General features: G+C 44.5%; 1 protein-coding gene across 1 annotated transcript in view; it reads right to left on the bottom strand.

Annotated features, from left to right (window-relative positions):
- Positions 1 to 2,295: 2,295 nt before the first annotated feature.
- Positions 2,296 to 19,395, bottom strand: part of LOC106601480 (uncharacterized) — a 28,131-nt gene continuing 11,031 nt past the window's right edge. Inside the window, exons 2-3 of the mRNA XM_045715746.2 lie at positions 8,470 to 8,650; positions 2,296 to 7,447 (exon numbers count right to left, since the gene is read on the bottom strand). Of these exons, the coding sequence (XP_045571702.1) occupies positions 6,549 to 7,447; positions 8,470 to 8,650 (1,080 nt within the window). The 3' untranslated portion in view covers positions 2,296 to 6,548. The remainder of the gene's footprint in view (positions 7,448 to 8,469; positions 8,651 to 19,395) is intronic.

The following is a 19,395-nucleotide window of genomic DNA, read 5'->3' as shown; positions in this document are numbered from 1 at the left end:
TGATGCTTTTCAGCTTCTTCTGTGGTGTTTAAGTTGTACCGCCACCTACTGTATATAGTAAAACACTTTTCTGCAAGTGGGTGATGCGGTTTAGGGATTCATTTATTGCTAGAAAATAACTGTTGGTATTGTCTCAATATAGTATGTTAAATTAATGTAAAAAATGTAGGTTGTTTTTGCTATAATCAATATATCATTAATCTATTTTAACTTTAAATTATTTGAATCAGGTTGTTGGTGTCATCCTCAATGATTGTAACTGCATTATGTCTACGTGTGGTTACATTGTTTTAACATTTGCAAATAAAATCACAACAATTCTAAGGTATTTATAGAAACAACAACATGCAGTTGGCTGGCTGGCTTCGGTTTGCTGGAAAGTGGCAGGCCGAATTTGAGATTAGTGAAATCCCTTGCTATTGTCTTTCAAATTAGATCATGGCTAGATTACTCGAGTTGAGTCTCTTTGCCTCTTCCTCTCTGACAACGTTCTCTTCCAGAGAGAGTCCGTTATTGGCTGAGGCCCAGTAAGAGAAGTACGCGATCAGTGCAGTGAACCAGTGGCGATTTCAGCATGTAAAGCTTGGTGGGGCAAACCCCAAACATTTTTGGGGAAGCATGCCAGCAAAGCAACAACAGATTTTTTTTTTTTTTTAAATACACTGTAACAGTGCCAAACGGTACCCACTAAGTATTAGGGCCTACATAAAGCTGTCCCAACAGCAGAGATATCTTTTCAGCACCATGGAATGAATCCTTACCCTGGCTATGCCTGGCTATTAACGGCGCCTTGTCTGGCAGCCTAACAGTTCATTCAGCCTCATTTACTGCCTTTAAAAAAACAAACATAGCCGATATGGCTGACTTGCTGAAACAAATGTGGTTTCTAGTAACAATTGAGATGTACAAACTATGACATAAGGGAACGGTGAGCAGATGAGGAAATCCGTAATCTCAATTAAAACAATGAGCAACGTAGTAGTAGTCAATATAAAGTAACAGTCAATATAACTATTTGATCAGCACTTTTGAAATGTACAGTGACAGAATTCAGAATATGGGCTGGTCTTACAGTAGGCTATTCTCCCTGTACACCAAATAAAGGGGGTATGTAAGCAGACCATGAAAGCTCTTACAATATTCAATGATGAAATTTCTCTAAAACAGGCTATAGTCTAAACGTACACCACCAAGTCAGAACAGTAGGCTAAGTTATGAGGGGGGAAAGGTATCAAATTATTAGGTGAGGCACATGGGCTATTAACAGCTTACTACACAACATACACTTAGTAGTACTTTCTTAACTACAGTATACATATCTCCCTGGCATATTACATCATTTATGCAGCAGCATACAATACATTTTTTGGACTCACCTTGTGCTGTGCACACTTGAACAGCAAGGTGGTGCGACGGTCCTTGTGGGCAAATTTTGTAATCAAAGTCTGGCATTCTCTGGATTTATGGTGCTTTCAAGACAACTACGGAGCTGTGAGGGGAACGGCACCTCCGTACCTTCAGGCTCTGATCAGGCCCTACACCCAAACAAGGGCACTCCGTTCATCCACCTCTGGCCTGCTCGCCTCCCTACCTCTGAGGAAGCACAGTTCCCGCTCAGCCCAGTCAAAACTGTTCGCTGCTCTGGCACCCCAATGGTGGAACAAGCTCCCTCACGACGCCAGGACAGCGGAGTCAATCACCACCTTCCGGAGACACCTGAAACCCCACCTCTTTAAGGAATACCTGGGATAGGATAAAGTAATCCTTCTAACCCCCCCTTAAAAGATTTAGATGCACTATTGTAAAGTGGTTGTTCCACTGGATATTATAAGGTGAATGCACCAATTTGTAAGTCGCTCTGGATAAGAGCGTCTGCTAAATGACTAAAATGTAACTAAAAACTCTGGGAAAAATACAAAGGTTGAATCATGACGTCAGTGATTTTCAGGTCGGAGCTCTAGAAAGAGGCCCAGGTTCCCGAAATGGATTTCCGAGTTGGATGACCGTTCAAAACTTATTTTCCCCAGTCGAGCTCTCCCCAAAGAATTTTCTGACCTAACCTGTGTTCGAATACACATACTAACCGTACTATTTGTGAGATAAATTGAGTATGTAGTGTGCTTATTAGTCATAGTTAGAATGCCAAAAATTCCCGGATGTCGTACTACATTCAACAAAATACGAAGTATACAAGCAGTGGACACTATTTCTGTACTTTTCTGGCCCATAATGCAATTCAGAAAATGGGCGTGGCTTCAACATTTTCAGGTTGGAAGAAAATATGCAGTCGAAGTCTGACAAGAGGGGATACAAATTTATTGCTAATTATGACAAATGTTAAGAAAATGTGCAACATAGCGCAACTAGAGAACATTACCAACCCCTATGTTCTGTATTTTCCGCTGGCTGTCCCACAACCACAGGCTGAAACCTGAGCTAGGCTGAAACACCTGCATTTTAGAGGTGCCTTAAGAAAGAAATAAACAATGTTTGTATGCAGCTTTATTAACTCAACTATTATATATTTTTAAATTGTTTGCAAACTGATATGAAACATGTATTAATACCAAAACAACATGCAAAACAGCCAACAATTAAAAAAAATATCTTTTTTTATTTTTATTACATGCCCTGAATGACGGGTCGTCACTGGCCATAGAGCATTTACTGCGATGCAGCCTCCACAGAAGTCAGGCATTCGGAAAAGGTCTTCTTCAGTGTCATGGCATTTGCACATTTTGTTTGTGCATGCTGCTACCTACTCTGCAGTATTGGGTGTCTTCCATCATGTTACATAAAAAAGAAAGAAAATTTCAACCAACCATACATACACAGTTGAAGTCGGAAGTTTACATACACTTAGGTTGGAGTCAATAAAACTTGTTTTTCAACCACTCCACAAACTATAGTTTTGGCAACTCGGTTAGGACATCTACTTTGTGCATGACAAGTAATTTTTCCAACAATTGTTTAGACAGACTATTTCACTTATAATTCACTGGATCACAATTTCAGTGGGTCAGAAGTTTACATACACCAAGTTGACTGTGCCTATAAAAAGCTTGGAAAATTCCAGAAAATGATGACATGGCTTTAGAAGCTTCTGATAGGCTAATTGACATCATTTGAGTAAATTGGAGGTGTACCTGTGGATGAATTTGAAGGCCTACCTTCAAACTCAGTGCCTCTTTGCTTGACATCATGGCTGATTTCTTTAGATTTTCCCAAGACTGCACCAGATTATATATTGTAGGCCTCCAAAAGTCTGGTTCATCCTTGGGAGCAATTTCCAAACGCCTGAAGGTACCACATTCATCTGTACAAACAATAGTACGCAAGTATAAACACCATGGGACCACACAGCCGTCATACTGCTCATGAAGGACACACGTTCTGTCTCCTAGAGATTAACTTACTTTGGTGTGAAAAGTGCAAATCATTCCCAGAACAACAGCAAAGGACTCTGTGAAGATGCTGGAGGAAACAGGCACGTATCTATATCCACAGTAAAACGAGTCCTATATTGACATAACCTGAAAGGCAGCTCAGCAAGGAAGAAGCCACTGCTCCAAAACTACAAAAAGAAAAAGCCAGACTACGGTTTGAAACTGCACATGTGGACAAAGATTGTACTTTTTGGAAAAATGTCCTCCGGTCTGATGAAACAAAAATAGAACAGTTTGGCCATAATGACCATCGTTATGCTTGGAGTAAAAAGGGGGAGGTTTGCAAGCTGAAGAACACCATCCCAACCGTGAAGCACGGGTGGCAGCATCCTGTTGTGGGGGTGCTTTGCTGCAGGAGGGACTGGTGCACTTCACAAAATGGATGGCATCATGAGGAAGGGAAAATTATGTGGATATATTGAAGCAACATCTCAAGACATCAGTCAGGAAGTTAAAGCTTGGTCGCAAATGAGTCTTCCAAATGGACAATGACCCCAAGCATACTTCCAAATTTGTGGCAAAATGGCTTAAGGACAACAAAGTCAAGGTATTTTAGCGGCCATCACAAAAGCCCTGACCTCAATCCTATAGAACATTTGTGGGCAGAACTGAAAAAGTGTGTGTGAGCAAGGATGCCTACAAACCTGACTCAGTTACGCCAGCTCTGTCAGGAGGAATGGGCCAAAATTCACAAAACTTATTGTGGGAAGCTTGTGGAAGGCCACCTGAAATGTTTGACCCAAGTTAAACAATTTAAAAAGGTAATGCTACCATATACTAATTGAGTGTATGTAAACTTCTGACCCACTGGGAATGTGACAAAAGAAAAAAAAGCTGAAATAAATCACTACTATTATTCTGACATTTCACATTCTTAAAATAAAGTGGTGATCCTAACTGACCTAAGACAGGGAATTTTTACTAGGATTAAATGTCAGGAATTGTGAAAAACTGAGTTTAAATGCATTTGGCTAAGGTATATGTAAACTTCTGACTTCAGGACCCTGTCTTTCAAAGATAATTCGTAAAAACCCATATAACTTCACAGATCTTCATTGTAAAGGGTTTAAAACACTGTTTCCCATGCTTGTTCAACGAACCATGAACAATTAATGAACATGCACCTGTGGAACGGTCGTTAAGACACTAACAGCTTACAGACGGTAGGCAATTAAGGTCACAGTTATGGAAACTTAGGACACTAAAGAGAGGCCTTTCTACTGACTCTGAAAAACACCAAAAGAAAGATGCCCAGGGTCCCTGCTCATCTGCGTGAACGTGCCTTAGGCATGCTGCAAGGAGGCATGAGGACTGCAGATGTGGCCAGGGCAATAAATTGCAATGTCCATACTGTTAGACACCTAAGACAGTGCTACAGGGAGACAGGACGGACAGCTGATCGTCCTCACAGTGGCAGACCACGTGTAACAACACCTGCACAAGATCGGTACATCTGAACATCACACCTGCCGGACAGGTACAGGATGGCAACAACAACTGCCCGAGTTACACCAGGAACGCACAATTCCTCCATCAGTGCTCAGACTGTCCACAATAGGCTGAGAGAGGCTGGACTGAGGGCTTGTAGGCCTGTTGTAAGGCTGGTCCTCACCAGACATGACCGGCAACAACATCGCCTATGGGCACAAACCCACCGTCGCTGGACCAGATAGGACTGGCAAAAAGTGCTCTTCACTGACGAGTCGCGGTTTTGTCTCACCAGAGATGATGGTCGGATTCACATTTATCGTAGAAGGAATGAGCGTTACACCGAGGCCTGTACTCTGGAGCAGGATTGATTTGGAGGTGGAGGGTCTGTCATGGTCTGGGGCGTTGTGTCACATCATCATCGGACTGAGTTTGTTGTCATTGCAGGCAATCGCAACGCTGTGCATTACAGGGAAGACATCCTCCTCCCTCATGTGGTACCCTCCTGCAGGCTCATCCTGACATGACCCTCCAGCATGACAATGCCACCAGCCATATTGCTCGTTCTGTGCGTGATTTCCTGCAAGACCGGAATGTCAGTGTTCTGCTATGGCCAGCGAAGAGCCCGGATCTCAATCCCATTGAGCACGTCTGGGACCTGTTGGATCGGAGGGTGAGGGCCATTCCCCCCAGAAATGTCCAGGAACTTGCAGGTGCCTTGGTGGAAGAGTGGGGTAACATCTTACTGCAAGAACTGGTAAATCTGGTGCAGTCCATGAGGAGGAGATGCACTGCAGTACTTAATGCACCTGGTGGCTACACCAGATACTGACTGTTACTTTTGATTTTGATCCCCCCTTTGTTCAGGGACACATTTTTCAATTTCTGTTAGTCAAATGTCTGTGGAACTTGTTCAGTTTATGTCTCAGTTGTTTATCTTATGTTCATACAAATATTTACACATGTTAAGTTTGCTGAAAATAAACGCAGTTGACATTGTGAGGACATTTCTTTTTTTGCTGAGTTTATGTATATTTCTTTATCTCAAAACATCTTATAACTCTTCTGCAGTAAAACATTGTACAACCAGGTACTTCTCAGGAGCTGCCACCTACGCAATAAAAACCCACTACCCCATTCCACTACTTTGACCCCATCTGCTCCATCCCAACAGCCTGGGAGGACGGGACATCACCCTTCAACACACCATGTAACTCTTCTGAAGTCAAATCTCATATACCCAAATAAATCTCTGCAGCTACCACCACAGCATCTATTTTCTGTGATTTACGTTCCATTTCTGGGGTACAAGATATTACATTACAAATCTAAAAGTTATTACATTAACCGGTGTTACAAGACAATATGCATAGTTCTTGCATTGACCGATTATCCAATGTATCATTGATTAGTTTTATGAGCACACACACACAGGTTGACTATGACATCATCTATGATAACATTTATCGATTCAAATCCCAATGTGTGATATTACATAGATACAGGGGAGACCTGATCCTAGATCAGAGCTGCATATTATGCTCCACAGAGGTTACCATGGTGATCAGACTAAGTCAACTGTTTAACAATGGGAGATGGGTATGCATGATCACTAGAAGCTTTTTATTGATTGTTTATTTAGGGATCTGGAACCGGTGCCGTATAGGAGGGAGATCAAATAGGGCACGTTTTTGTTTTCTGGTGACTTTTCATTGTCCCTAACTGAGCAAAGCTCTTTCCACATAGACAGACATAAGGCTTTTCTCCAGTGTGTGTTCGCTGGTGTCTAGTCAGGGAGGAAGCGATGGCAAAGCTCTTCCCACACTGTTCACAGCTATAAGGTTTCTTTCCAGTGTGTATGTGCCGGTGTGAAGTCAGCACGGAAGCTAGAGCAAAGCTCTTTCCACACTGATCACAGCTATAAGGCCTCTCTCCAGTATGTATCCGCTTGTGTACAGTTAGGTTTCCTGCACTAACAAAGCTTTTCCCACAACAAAGGCAGGAGTAAGGCCTCTCGCCAGTATGAATTATCAAATGCGATTTTAAGGCGCTAGATACAGTAAAACACTTCCCACACTGAGAGCAGCAGTATGGTTTCTCTCCTGTATGGACTCTCAGATGAGATTTTAAGGCCGTAGATACAGTAAAACTTCTCCCGCACTGAGAGCAGCAGTACGGTTTCTCTCCTGTATGGATTCTCAGGTGAGATTTTAAGGTGCCAGATAGAGCAAAAGTCTTCCCACACTGTGAGCATCTGTAAGGTTTCTCTCCTGTATGGATTCTTTGGTGTTCTTTAAGACGCCCTGCAGAGATGTGCCTCTTCCCACACTGAGAGCAGAAGTATGGTCTCTCGCCGGTGTGAATCCGTTGGTGAATAATGAAGCAACTCCGGCTAGTGAAATTCTTCCCACAGTCAGAGCAGCAGTGGTGACGTTTCTTCCCTATATGTCTCTGCTGATGTTTCTTGAAGTGTTCTGACCTGGAGACACACTTCTCTGCCTCGTCAGCAACATGTGGTTGAAGTTGAGCAGATAAGCCCCTCCCACCGAGATAACCACGTTTAGGTGTGTCCCCTGTGAAACAAAGACATTGAATAACTAGGTTTATGAAATGCCGGTCCATAAACAAAAATGATCATCAATAAATACAGTACACTCAGTGACCAGTTTATTAGGTACACCTACAGACAGCGAGTCACGTGGCTGTGGCTTGCTACCTAAAACAGGCAGACAGGTGGAGACATTCAGTTACGGTTTGATTAAACGTTAGAATAGGCAAAACGAGTGACAAACAAAAGACAATGTCAGTGGCAGTCCTGTGGGTGAAAACAGCTCGTTGATAAGAGAGGTTGAAGGAGAATGGCAAGAATCGTGCCAGCTAACAGGCGGGCCACAAAAAAATAACAGCGCAGTACAACAGTGGTGTGCAGAACGGCATCACGGAACGCCTAACTAGTCGATCCTCATCACGGGTGGGTTATTACAGAAGAGAACCACACCGGGTTCCACTCCTATTAGCTAAAAACAAGAAACGGCTCCAGAGGGCACGCGATAAACACTGGACAATTGAGGATTGGAAAACATTACCTGGTCCGACAAATCCCGTTTTTTGTTGCGTCATGCTGATGGCAGTCTGGATTTGGTGTGCAAAGCATGAGCCCATGGACCCATCCAGCCTGGCGGCGGTGTACTGGTGTGGGGAATGTCTTCCTGACACACGTTAGGTCCCTTGATACCAATTGAGAAATGATTTAACGCCACAGCCAATCTGAATATTGTTGCTGACCAAACCCAATAGAGTATCTTTGGGATGAGATGGAATGGGCTGTTGGGAGCATGAATGTAACGCCGTCCAATCTGCAGCAACTGCGTGATGCCACCGCGTCAGCATGGATCAACATTCCTCTGTAAAATTTCCGACACATTGTAGAATCCATGTCCCGAAGAATTCAGGCTGTTCTGGAGGAAAAGGCAGCTCCGATCAAGTACAAGATGGGTGTACCTAATAAACTGGCAATGAGTGTATATTGTTTATCAATCAATTAAGAGAAGTTGCAGAAGCAGATTGTAGTCTAATCCACATACATTGTTCTTACTTGATGAAATCAAATCTCCATCTTCCTCGTGTCCATCTCTCGAAGTTCCACTCTGCCCTGTTGTTTTCCTGCAGTCGATCAGCAACGAAGACACCCTCTTCAGACCCTGCAGTAAGGCGCTACCGGGAGAGTTGCAACCCGGGGACTCTGGAAGGGTGGAGGGGGACGGGCTAGTTCTGTCCTGTTGACCGCAGAAGTATTGTACATAGAATATCATTAGACCAAATATATATTTATTTTTATTACCCCCCTATTTCATTATATCCAATTGGTAATTAGCAGTCTTGTCCCATCGCTGCAACTCCAGTACGGCCTCGGGAGAGGCGAAGGTCGAGAGCCATGTGTCCTCCCGAAATACAACCCTGTCAAGCCGCACTGCTTCTTGACACACTGCTCGCTTCACCCGTAAGCCAGCCGCACCAGGGATTGAACCCGGTTCTGTAGCGATGCCTCTAGCACTGCGATGCAATGCCTTAGACCGCTGCCCCACTTAGGAGGCGAGACCAAATATTTCTGATTGATTGGGTCTACTACTTCGACTAAAACCTCTTGTTGCTGTACTTACAACATCTCCACTGTCACCACCTACAACAGCCTCCACTCCCTCTGTGCCCCAGTATGTAGTCCCCAGTGTCCCTCTCCCTCCATCACCTGCAGCAGACACAGCCCTGAGCATGCCTCTCTCACACGTGACACCTGCAGTACCACAGCATCTTATAGAGGAGATGATCAGCCTGGTGCGTTAGCATAGGGAGGAGATCCGGGAGCAGCAGTGTGAAAAATGAAAAATGTTGAGGAGGACAACCAGGCTCTCAGGACGGAAGTCCGCAGACTTAGAGAGGAACTGTCCAGTACAGTCAACACTGGCCACATGCAGGACCTGTAGAAGGAGCTACATGAGCCAAGGCAGGTATTTCTCAGCCACCACCATCCACTCTACAAAGAGTTCCACAAACACCTTGGACCAGGCCAACAGCTGAATCAGAACCTACAAACCAATCCAACCAAACAATGCACCAACCCAGCTGACCCCCTCCATCCCCATCTCATGGCTTGTAATTACTCCCATCAATCAAATGGCAAGTTTATATTAGAGCATCAACTTTTCCCAAATAAAATGATGTCAAAGTTATGGTGCCCAACAACGGACAGAGCTACTGTGGCCCAGCTTGGCTCCCCAAGTCAAATCATCATTCACACGTGGACCAATGACCTGCATGCCCAACAGGAGAGGGTGATCACATCACTAAGGGGAGTGACAGAGATGACCTCCACCATTTCCCCCCTTGCAAAGACAGTAACATCTACCCTGCTTCAGAGGAGAGATTTCCACCCTGCCACCATCCAGAGGGTAAATGCCAGCCTCTCTCGGGACTGTGTGCTATGGTCCAAAGTGCACCTGGCCCAACGTGCACCTGGCCTACTGTCCCACCCTCAGCCTGGACTGTCTTTAGGATAATGTACGCCTGTACAGAGGCAGTCTCCACCTTCGCCAGGACGTTAAAGGATGTTGCACTGGGTGGCCAGTCCACCTCACCCCACAGGAGCAGCAGACCAGCCGCCAACTCCCTTAGACAAAATCAGACACTCCTTTAGACCTGCATCCTGTGGCGTCTCACAGAGACTGGAGAACAGGCAAGCAACACTGCCCCCCACACCACTTCTCTCAGGAACTGCATGCAGATACACAGAGCTATGCCCAAGCCGTACTCAGTCACAGGCTACCAGACCAGGCCCGCCCCAGCACAGCTCTACCAGACCAGGCCCGCCCCAGCACAGCTCTACCAGACCAGGCCCGCCCCAGCTCAGCTCTACCAGACCAGGCCTCCCCCAGCACAGCTCTACCAGGCAAGGCCCGCCCCAGCACAGCTCTACCAGACCAGGCCCGCCCCAGCACAGCTCTACCAGACCAGGCCCGCCCCAGCACAGCTCTACCAGACCAGGCCCGCCCCAGCACAGCTCTACCAGACCAGGCCCGCCCCAGCACAGCTCTACCAGACAAGGCCCGTCCCAGCACAGCTCTACCAGACAAGGCCCGCCCCAGCACAGCACCGACCACTACCCTAGGGTCTGGCAAAACACTATCGAAGGTTGTGCAACCACATGATGCAGTCCACATCATTCACATCATCAGTCCTCATATGCTGAGAGTTTGGAGCGTCGCTAGCCACACTGCCCTCAACACCACCCTCCTCAATTTCCCCCACAACCTCCCTCTCAGGCTAGTTTTGGTTACCCTCACGACTCCCATCCCCAGGACAAGCCTGGGACACTCCTGCCCCCCATGGCAACCACCCCAAGACCTCCTGTACACACCCAGAATGGAGCATTGGCAGCCACTCCAATCCCCTGCAGCAGCTCCACTCCTTAGACGGGAGCTTCATCAGGGTAGACTGAGCTCTGCCAACACTGCTCTCCCAGCCCCTGCATCCAGCGACTCAAATGCTCAGTCTACTTTTTTTGTCCTTGGAGTTGTACATTTTTTTTACCCCTTTTTTCTCCCCAATTTCGTGGTATCCAATTGGCAGTAGTTACAGACTTGTCTCATCGCTGCAACTCCCATACGGACTCTGGAGAGGCGAAGGTCGAGAGCCATGCGTCCTCCGAAACACAACCCAACCAAGCCGCACTGCTTCTTGACACAATGCCCATCCAACCCGGAAGCCAGCCGCACCAATGTGTCGGAGGAAACACCTAGCGACCTGGTCAGCGTGCACTGCGCCCGGCACGCCACAGGAGTTGCTAGTACGCGATGAGACAAGGATATCCCTGCCGGCCAAACCCTCCCTAACCCGGATGACGCTGGGCCAATTGTACGCCGCCCCATGGGCCTCCCGGTCGCGGCCGGCTGCGGCAGAGCCTGGACTCGAACCCAGAATCTCTGGTGGCACAGCTAGCACTGCGATGCAGTGCCTTAGATCACTGCTCCACCAAAGGGGGCCCGGAGTTGGACATTTTAAGGGATTTGAATCTGGATTGGCTATCCCCGGACTCAGATTACATTTACATTTTAGTCATTTAGCAGACGCTCTTATCCAGAGCAACTTACAGTAGTGAATGCATACATTTCATAATTTTTTTCCCCCGTACTGGTCCCCCGTGGGAATCGAACCCACAACCCTGGCGTTGCAAACACCATGCTCTACCAACTGAGCCACACGGGACCATATACTCAATTTAAGAGTATAGACATGTTGTTTAATCTGACTCGATTGATCTCAAAACCCACACAGCTAAATGTGAAAAACCCTGTTAACTCCCCATTGATTGATTTAACTCTTACTAATAACCTTCATAAATATTTGTCTCGTGGAGTATTTGCATATGATCTCAGTGATCATTGTCCCATAGTCTGTATTAAAAAGATATCAAAACAGCAAAATACTAATCCTTGTTTAATTAAGAGACATTTTAAAAATATATCTCTCAATAGTTTTTACATGACATGTTCTACTCTGATATATCCACCACCTCCTGTATTCCTGACCCTGAGTTGGCTCCAGGACATTTGTCCTCCATATTTGTTCCTCTGGCAGATAAACACATCCCTTTTAAATAATTCGAGTCAAAGAGTGCATTCGGAAAGTATTCAGACCCCTTGACTTTTTCCACATTGTTAGGTTACAACTTTATTCTAAAATGTTTGTTTTTTTAAATCCTCAATCTACACATAATACCCCATAATGACAAAGCAAAAACAAGATTTTAGAAATTCTTGCAAAAGTATCCTGTTTCCACTGATCATCCTTGAGATGTTCCTAGAACTTCATTGGAGTCCACCTGTGGTAAATTCAATTGATTGGACATGATTTGGAAAGACACACACCTGTCTATATAAGGTCCCACAGTTGACAGTGCATGTCAGAGCAAAAACCAAGCCATGAGAATGAAGGAATTGTCCATAGAGCTCCGAGACAGGATTGTATCCAGGAACAGATCTGGGGAAGGGTACCAAAACATTTCTGCAGCATTGAGGGTCCCCAAGAACACAGTTGCCTCCATCGTTCTTAAATGGAAGAAGATTGAAAGCACCATGACTCTTCCTAGAGCTGGCCACCCGGCCAAACTCAGCAATCTGGAATTAAGGCCCTTGGTCAGGAAGGTGACCAAAAAGAACTCAATGGTCACTGACAGAGCACCAGAGTTCCTCTGTGGAGATGGGAGAACCTTCCAGAAGGACAAACATCTCATACACGTGATTAGCAGATGTTTTTGCTGGTGTAGCAAAATGCATGTGCTTCTAGCTCCGACAGTGCAGTAATATCAAACAAATTACACAACATATACCCAATACACACAAATATAAGTAAGGAATTAATGAAGACTATATACACATATATGGACGAGCGATGTCAGAGCGGAACGGACTAAGATACAGTAGAATAGTATAGAAAACAGTATTTACATTTGAGATGAGCAATGTAAACATCATTGAATTGCGACTCCACTTTTTCTCTATACTGACGTTTGCCTGTTTGATTGCCTTACGGAGGGAATAACTACACTGTTTTTATTCGCCATGGTTAAATGCGGTGGTTTGCGTTTTCAGTTTTGTGCGAATACTGCCATCTGTCCACGGTTTCTGGTTAGGGTAGGGTTGAATAGTCACAGTGGGTACATCTCCTATACACTTCCTGATAAACTCAGTCACCGTATCAGTGCATTTGTCAATGCTATTCTCGGAGGCTACCTGGAACAAATCCCAGTCCGCTTGATCAAAACAATCTTGAAGCGTGGATTCCGATTGGTCAGACCAGCGTTGGATAGACTTTAGCATGGGTACTTCCTGTTTGAGTTCCTACCTATGTGAAGGGAGGATCAAAATGGAGTTATCAGATTTGCCAAAGGGAGGGCAGGGGAAAGCCTTGTAGGCATCCTGGAAGTTGGAGTAGCAGTGGTCGAGTGTTTTAGCAGCATGAGTACTTCAGTCAATGTGTTGACATTACTTCTGTAGTGTTTTCCTCAAATTTGCTTTGTTAACCTGTTATGGCTAGGGGGCAGTATTTTCACGGCTGGATAAAAAACGTACCCGATTTAATCTGGTTACTACTCCTGCCCAGTAACTAGAATATGCATATAATTATTGGCTTTGGCTAGAAAACACCCTAAAGTTTCTAAAACTGTTTGAATGGTGTCTGTGAGTATAACAGAACTCATATAGCAGGCCAAAATCTGAGAAGGTTTCATTCAGGAAGTGGCCTGTCTGACAAGGTGTCGTTCTTCTTGTCTCTGTTTATTGAAGAGTGAGGATCTTAGCTGTCCCGTGACACTTCCTACGGCTGCCATAGGCTCTCAGAAGGCGGCAAACAGCGGAATCGTGGCTTTGCAGGCCCTGGCTGAAACAAAGTAGCGCGTTTGGGTAGTGGCTGGTTACAGTACTGTGAGACTCAGGCTCGTGCCCGCGTCGACCGAAAGGTTTGTTTTCATTCCTCTGTTTAGCTAAATGGACATTCCCGGTCGGAATATTATCGCTTTTTTACGAGAAAAATTGCATAAAAATGGATTTTAAACAGCGGTTGACATGCTTCGAAGTACAGTAATGGAATATTTAGATTTTTTTTGTCACGAATTGCGCCACGCGCACGACCCTTCTTTACCATTCGGATAGTGTCTGGGACGCACGAACAAAACGCCGCTATTCGGATATAACGATGGATTATTTTGGACCAAACCAACATTTGTTATTGAAGTAGCAGTCCTGGGAGTGCATTCTGACGAAGACAACAAAAGGTAATCAAACTTTTATAATAATAAATCTGATTTTGGTGAAGGCTAAACCTGCCGGGTGTCTAAATAGCTAGCCCGTGATGCCTGGGCTATGTACTTAGAATATTGCAAAATGTGCTTTCAGCAAAAAGCTATTTTAAAATCGGACATATCGAGTGCATAGAGGAGTTCTGTATCTATAATTCTTAAAATAATTGTTGTGCTTTTTGTGAACGTTTATCGTGAGTAATTTAGTAAATTGTTAGCAAATTCCTCCGGAAGTTTGCGGGGGGTATGCTAGTTCTGAACGTCACATGCTAATGTAAAAAGCAGTTTTTTGATCTAAATATGAACTTGATTGAACAAAACATGCATGTATTGTATAACATAATGTCCTAGGTGTGTCATCTGATGAAGATCATCAAAGGTTAGTGCTGCATTTAGCTGTCTTCTGGGTTTTTGTGACATTATATGCTAGCTTGAAAAATGGGTGTCTGATTATTTCTGGCTGGGTACTCTGCTGACATAATCTAATGTTTTGCTTTCGCTGTAAAGCCTTTTTGAAATCGGACAGTGTGGTTAGATAAAGGAGAGTCTTGTCTTTAAAATGCTGTGAAATAGTCATATGTTTGAAAAATGGACGTTTTTGTATTTTTGAGGAATTTGTAATTCGTGCCACGCCTATCATTGGATATTGGAGCAGGTGTTCCGCTAGCGGAACGTCTAGATGTAAGAGGTTAAAATCCCCAGCTACAATGCGGCCTCAGGATATTTGGTTTCCAGTTTGCATAAAGTCCAGTGAAGTTTTTTGAGGGCCGTCATGATATCGGCTTGAGGGGGAATATAAACGGCTGTGACTATAACCGAAGAGAATTCTCTTGGGAGGTAATACGGTCGGCATTTGATTGAGAGGTATTCTAGGTCGGGTGAACAAAAGGACTTGAGTTCCTGTATGTTATCACAATAGTTAATCATGAAACAAACACCTCTGCCCTTCTTCCCAGAGAGATATTTATTCCTGTCTGCGCGATGAACTGTGAACCCAACTGGCTGTATGGACTCAGACAGTATATCCCAAGAGAGCCATGTTTCCGTGAAACAGTACGTGTCGTGGAAAATTGCAAGATTGTTATAATGCTTGTATTGTATTATAATATAATGGTTGTTTTATTCGACAGAATAGAGTATTCTTAACTATTGTGTGTGTGTTCTACTGAGGATGGGCCTCTATGAGATAACACTGACAGAGGAGATTTACGATGTCTTTGGGTGATAAAACCTAAAGAGCATTCCAGATAACATGAGGTAATGTTTTTGTGCCATGAAGTACCAGGAACAAGATTAGAACCTCGTCTTAGGGACCAAACTGAGCGATAATTTATAGTGAATGCTATCTGGCTAAGGGATACTCCTTTCTCATTATAAAATCTTAACCTTGTGACCATTCTATGTATCTGTTTTTTGTCATGTAGGTTAAGAGGGGTGTATCTTGGCTATAAAAGATCTTTGTACTTTTGTGTTGTTACTTTCAAATGGTTCATTAGAAATGGCGAATCGTTGAAATTCAGTGCTATTGCAAAGCTCTTATTATTAAAGATGTAGTTTAAGTATAACTCTGACTGGTGTGTGAAGTTTGTAACTTTCCTCATTTGGTAATGCAGAAATGAACCACCACATACGTTACAATCCCTGATGTCTTTCTGGAAAGAAATACTCGCCCTGAGCTCATCAACTTTATCATCCAGAGACGGAACATTAGCGAGTAATATACTAGGAAGCGGTGGGTGGTGTGAGCGCCTCCTGAGTTGGACGTGAAGACCACTCTGAATACCTCTTCTCTGCCCGGCGGTGTTTTGGATCAGCCTCTGGAATCAGTTCAATTGCCCTGGGGGGTACGAACAAAGGATCCGATTCGGGAAAGAAGTATTCCTGTTGAGTTACCGCCGCTCTGATAGCCAAAAGTTCTTCCTGGCTGTATGTAATAACACAAAACATTTCCTGGGCTAATAATGTAAAACTAAAAACTGTAAAGTTGACTAGGAGCAGTGCCGCCCTATATATCAGCGCCATCTTGAGCAGAATGTTTTTGGTTACTACATGATTCCATATGTATTATTTCATAGTTTTGATGTCTTCACTATTATTCTACAATGTAGAAAAAAGTCAAAAGAAAATCCCTGGAATGAGTAGGTGTGTCCAAACTGTTGACTGGTGGTGCATTTTGAACATAAGCTTGTCACCTGCCTTCCCGCCTGAGACAACGACTCTAATTGTTAGGGTGGAGACATGAGCATCTCGTCATTATATTATATACAGATCTTTGGTGTAAAGGCGCACAGCACAGAAGGAGCAAACGAGACCAGACCAAAAAGACATGAGAATGTTGTGGAAATTCGCAGATGTGTCTCCTCCTGGGCAGCTCACAGTAAGGGTCTGGGCGGGTCCTCTTTTGGTCAGACCGTAATTTCCCTCACGCTTCATAAAATGCGCCACCGGTTTTCCTCGCAGACCCCCACTGGAAAGCTCTGCAGGCAGAATCATTTATCTCTTTCATGACGCCAAATGTTGTGTGAAAATTCTTACACAGGGACACTAAGTCAATCTTAAATGAATCATTGTTTATTTAAAAAAAAAAAAAAAATGTATTCCACCTTTATTTAACCAGGTAGGCTAGTTGAGAACAAGTTCTCATTTGCAACTGCGACCTGGCCAAGATAAAGCATAGCAGTTAGACACATACAACACAGAGTTGCACATGGAATGAACAAAACATACAATCAATAATACAGTAGAACAAAATAAAAGCGTATATACAGTGAGTGCAAATTAGGTAAAATAAGGGAATTAAGGCAATAAATAGGCCATGGTGGCAAAGTAATTACAATATGGCAATTAAACATTGGAATGGTAGATGTGCAAAAGATGGATGTGCAAGTAGAGATACTGGGGTGCAAAAGGAGCAGAATAAATAAATAAATAAAAACAGTGTGGGGATGAGGTAGATAGATGGGCTGTATACAGATGGGCTATGAACAGGTGCAGTGATCTGTGAGCTGCTCTGACAGCTAGTGCTTAAAGCTAGTGAGAGAGATGGGAATCTCCAGCTTCAGAGATTTTTGCAGTTCGTTCCAGTCATTGGCAGCAGAGAACTGGAAGGAAAGGTGACCAAAGGAGGAATTGGCTTTGGGGGTGACCAGTGAGATATACCTGCTGGAGCGCGTGCTACGAGTGGGTGCTGCTATGGTGACCAGCGAGCTGAGACAAGGCGGGGCTTTACCTAGCAGACACTTGTAGATAACCTGGAGCCAGTGGGTTTGGCGACGAGTATGAAGTGAGGGCCAGCCAACGAGAGCGTATAGGTCGCAATGGTGGGTAGTGTATGGGGCTTTGGTGACAAAACGGATTGCACTGTGATAGACTGCATCCAGTTTGTTGAGTAGAGTGTTGGAAGCTATTTTATAGATGACGTCGCCGAAGTCGAGGATCGGTAGGATGGTCAGTTTTACGAGGGTATGTTTGGCAGCATGAGTGAAGGATGCTTTGTTGTAATATAGGAAGCCGATTTTAGATTTAATTTTGGAGATGCTTAATATGAGTCTGGCAGGAGAGTTTACAGTCTAACCAGACACCTAGGTATTTGTAGTTATCCACATATTCTAAGTCAGAGCCGTCCAAAGTGGTGATGCTGGATGGGCGGGCAGGTGCGGGCAATGATCGGTTGAATAGCATGCATTTAGTTGTATTTGCGTTCAAGAGCAGTTGGAGGAAGCCACGGAAGGAGAGTTGTATGGCATTGAAGCTCGTCTGGAGGTTAGTTAACACAGTGTCCAAAGAAGGGCCAGAAGTATACAGAATGGTGTCATCTGCGTAGAGGTGGATCAGAGAATCACCAGCAGCAAGAGCGACATCATTGATGTATACAGAGAAGAGAGTCGGCCTGAGAATTGAACCCTGTGGCACCCCCATAGAGACTGCCAGAGGTCCGGACAACAGGCCCTCCGATTTCACACACTGAACTCTACCAGAGAAGTAGTTGGTGAACCAGGCGAGGCAATAATTTGAGAAACCAAGACTGTTGAGTCTGCCAATAAGAATGTGGTGATTGACAGAGTCGAAAGCCTTGGCCAGGTCGACGAAAACAGCTGCACAGTAATGTCTCTTATCGATGGCGGTTATGATATCGTTAAGGACCTTGAGCGTGGCTGAGGTGCACCCATGACCGGCTCTGAAACCACATTGCATAGTGGAGAAGGTACGGTGTGATTCAAAATGGTCGATAATCTGTTTGTTAACTTGGCTTTCGAAGACCTTAGAGATGCAGGGTAGGATAGATATAGGTCTGTAGCAATTTGGGTCGAGTGTCTCCCCCTTTGAAGAGGGGGATGACAGCGGCAGCTTTCCAATCTTTGGGAATCTCAGACGATACAAAAGAGGTTGAACAGGCTAGTAATAGGGGTTGCAACAATTTCGGCAGATAATTTTAGAAAGAGAGGGCCCAGATTGTCTAGCCCGGCTGATTTGTAGGGGTCCAGATTTTGCAGCTCTTTCAGAACATCAGCTATCTGGATATGGGTGAAGGAGATATGGTGGGGGCTTGGCCGGGTTGCTGTGGAGGGTGCCGGGCAGTTGACCGGGGTAGGGGTAGCCAGGTGGAAAGCATGGCCAGCCGTAGAGAAATGCTTATTGAAATTCTCAATTATAGTGGATTTATCGGTTGTAACAGTGTTTCCTAGCCTCAGAGCAGTGGGTAGCTGGGAGGAGGTGCTCTTATTCTCCATGGACTTTACAGTGTCCCAGAACTTTTTTGAGTTTGTACTGCAAGATGCAAATTTCTGTTTAAAAAAGCTAGCCTTAGCTCTCCTAACTGCCTGTGTACATTGGTTCCTAACTTCCCTGAAAAGTTGCATATCACGGGGGCTATTCGATGCTAATGCAGAACGCCACAGGATGTTTTTGTGCTGGTCAAGGGCAGACAGGTATGGAGTGAACCAAGGGCTATATCTATTCCTGGTTCTACATTTTTGAAAGGGGCATGCTTATTTAAGATGGTGAGGAAGGCACTTTTAACCTGTTGGGGCTAGGGGGCAGTATTTTCACCGCTGGATAAAAAAACGTACCCGATTTAATCTGGTTACTAATCCTACCCAGTAACTAGAATATGCATATACTTATTATATATGGATAGAAAACACCCTAAAGTTTCTAAAACTGTTTGAATGG

The sequence above is a fragment of the Salmo salar genome, chromosome 03 (genome assembly GCF_965601325.2).
Source record: "Salmo salar chromosome 03, fSalSal1, whole genome shotgun sequence".
Classification (NCBI taxonomy): domain Eukaryota; kingdom Metazoa; phylum Chordata; class Actinopteri; order Salmoniformes; family Salmonidae; genus Salmo; species Salmo salar.
This window is presented reverse-complemented; position numbering and strand designations above follow the sequence as displayed.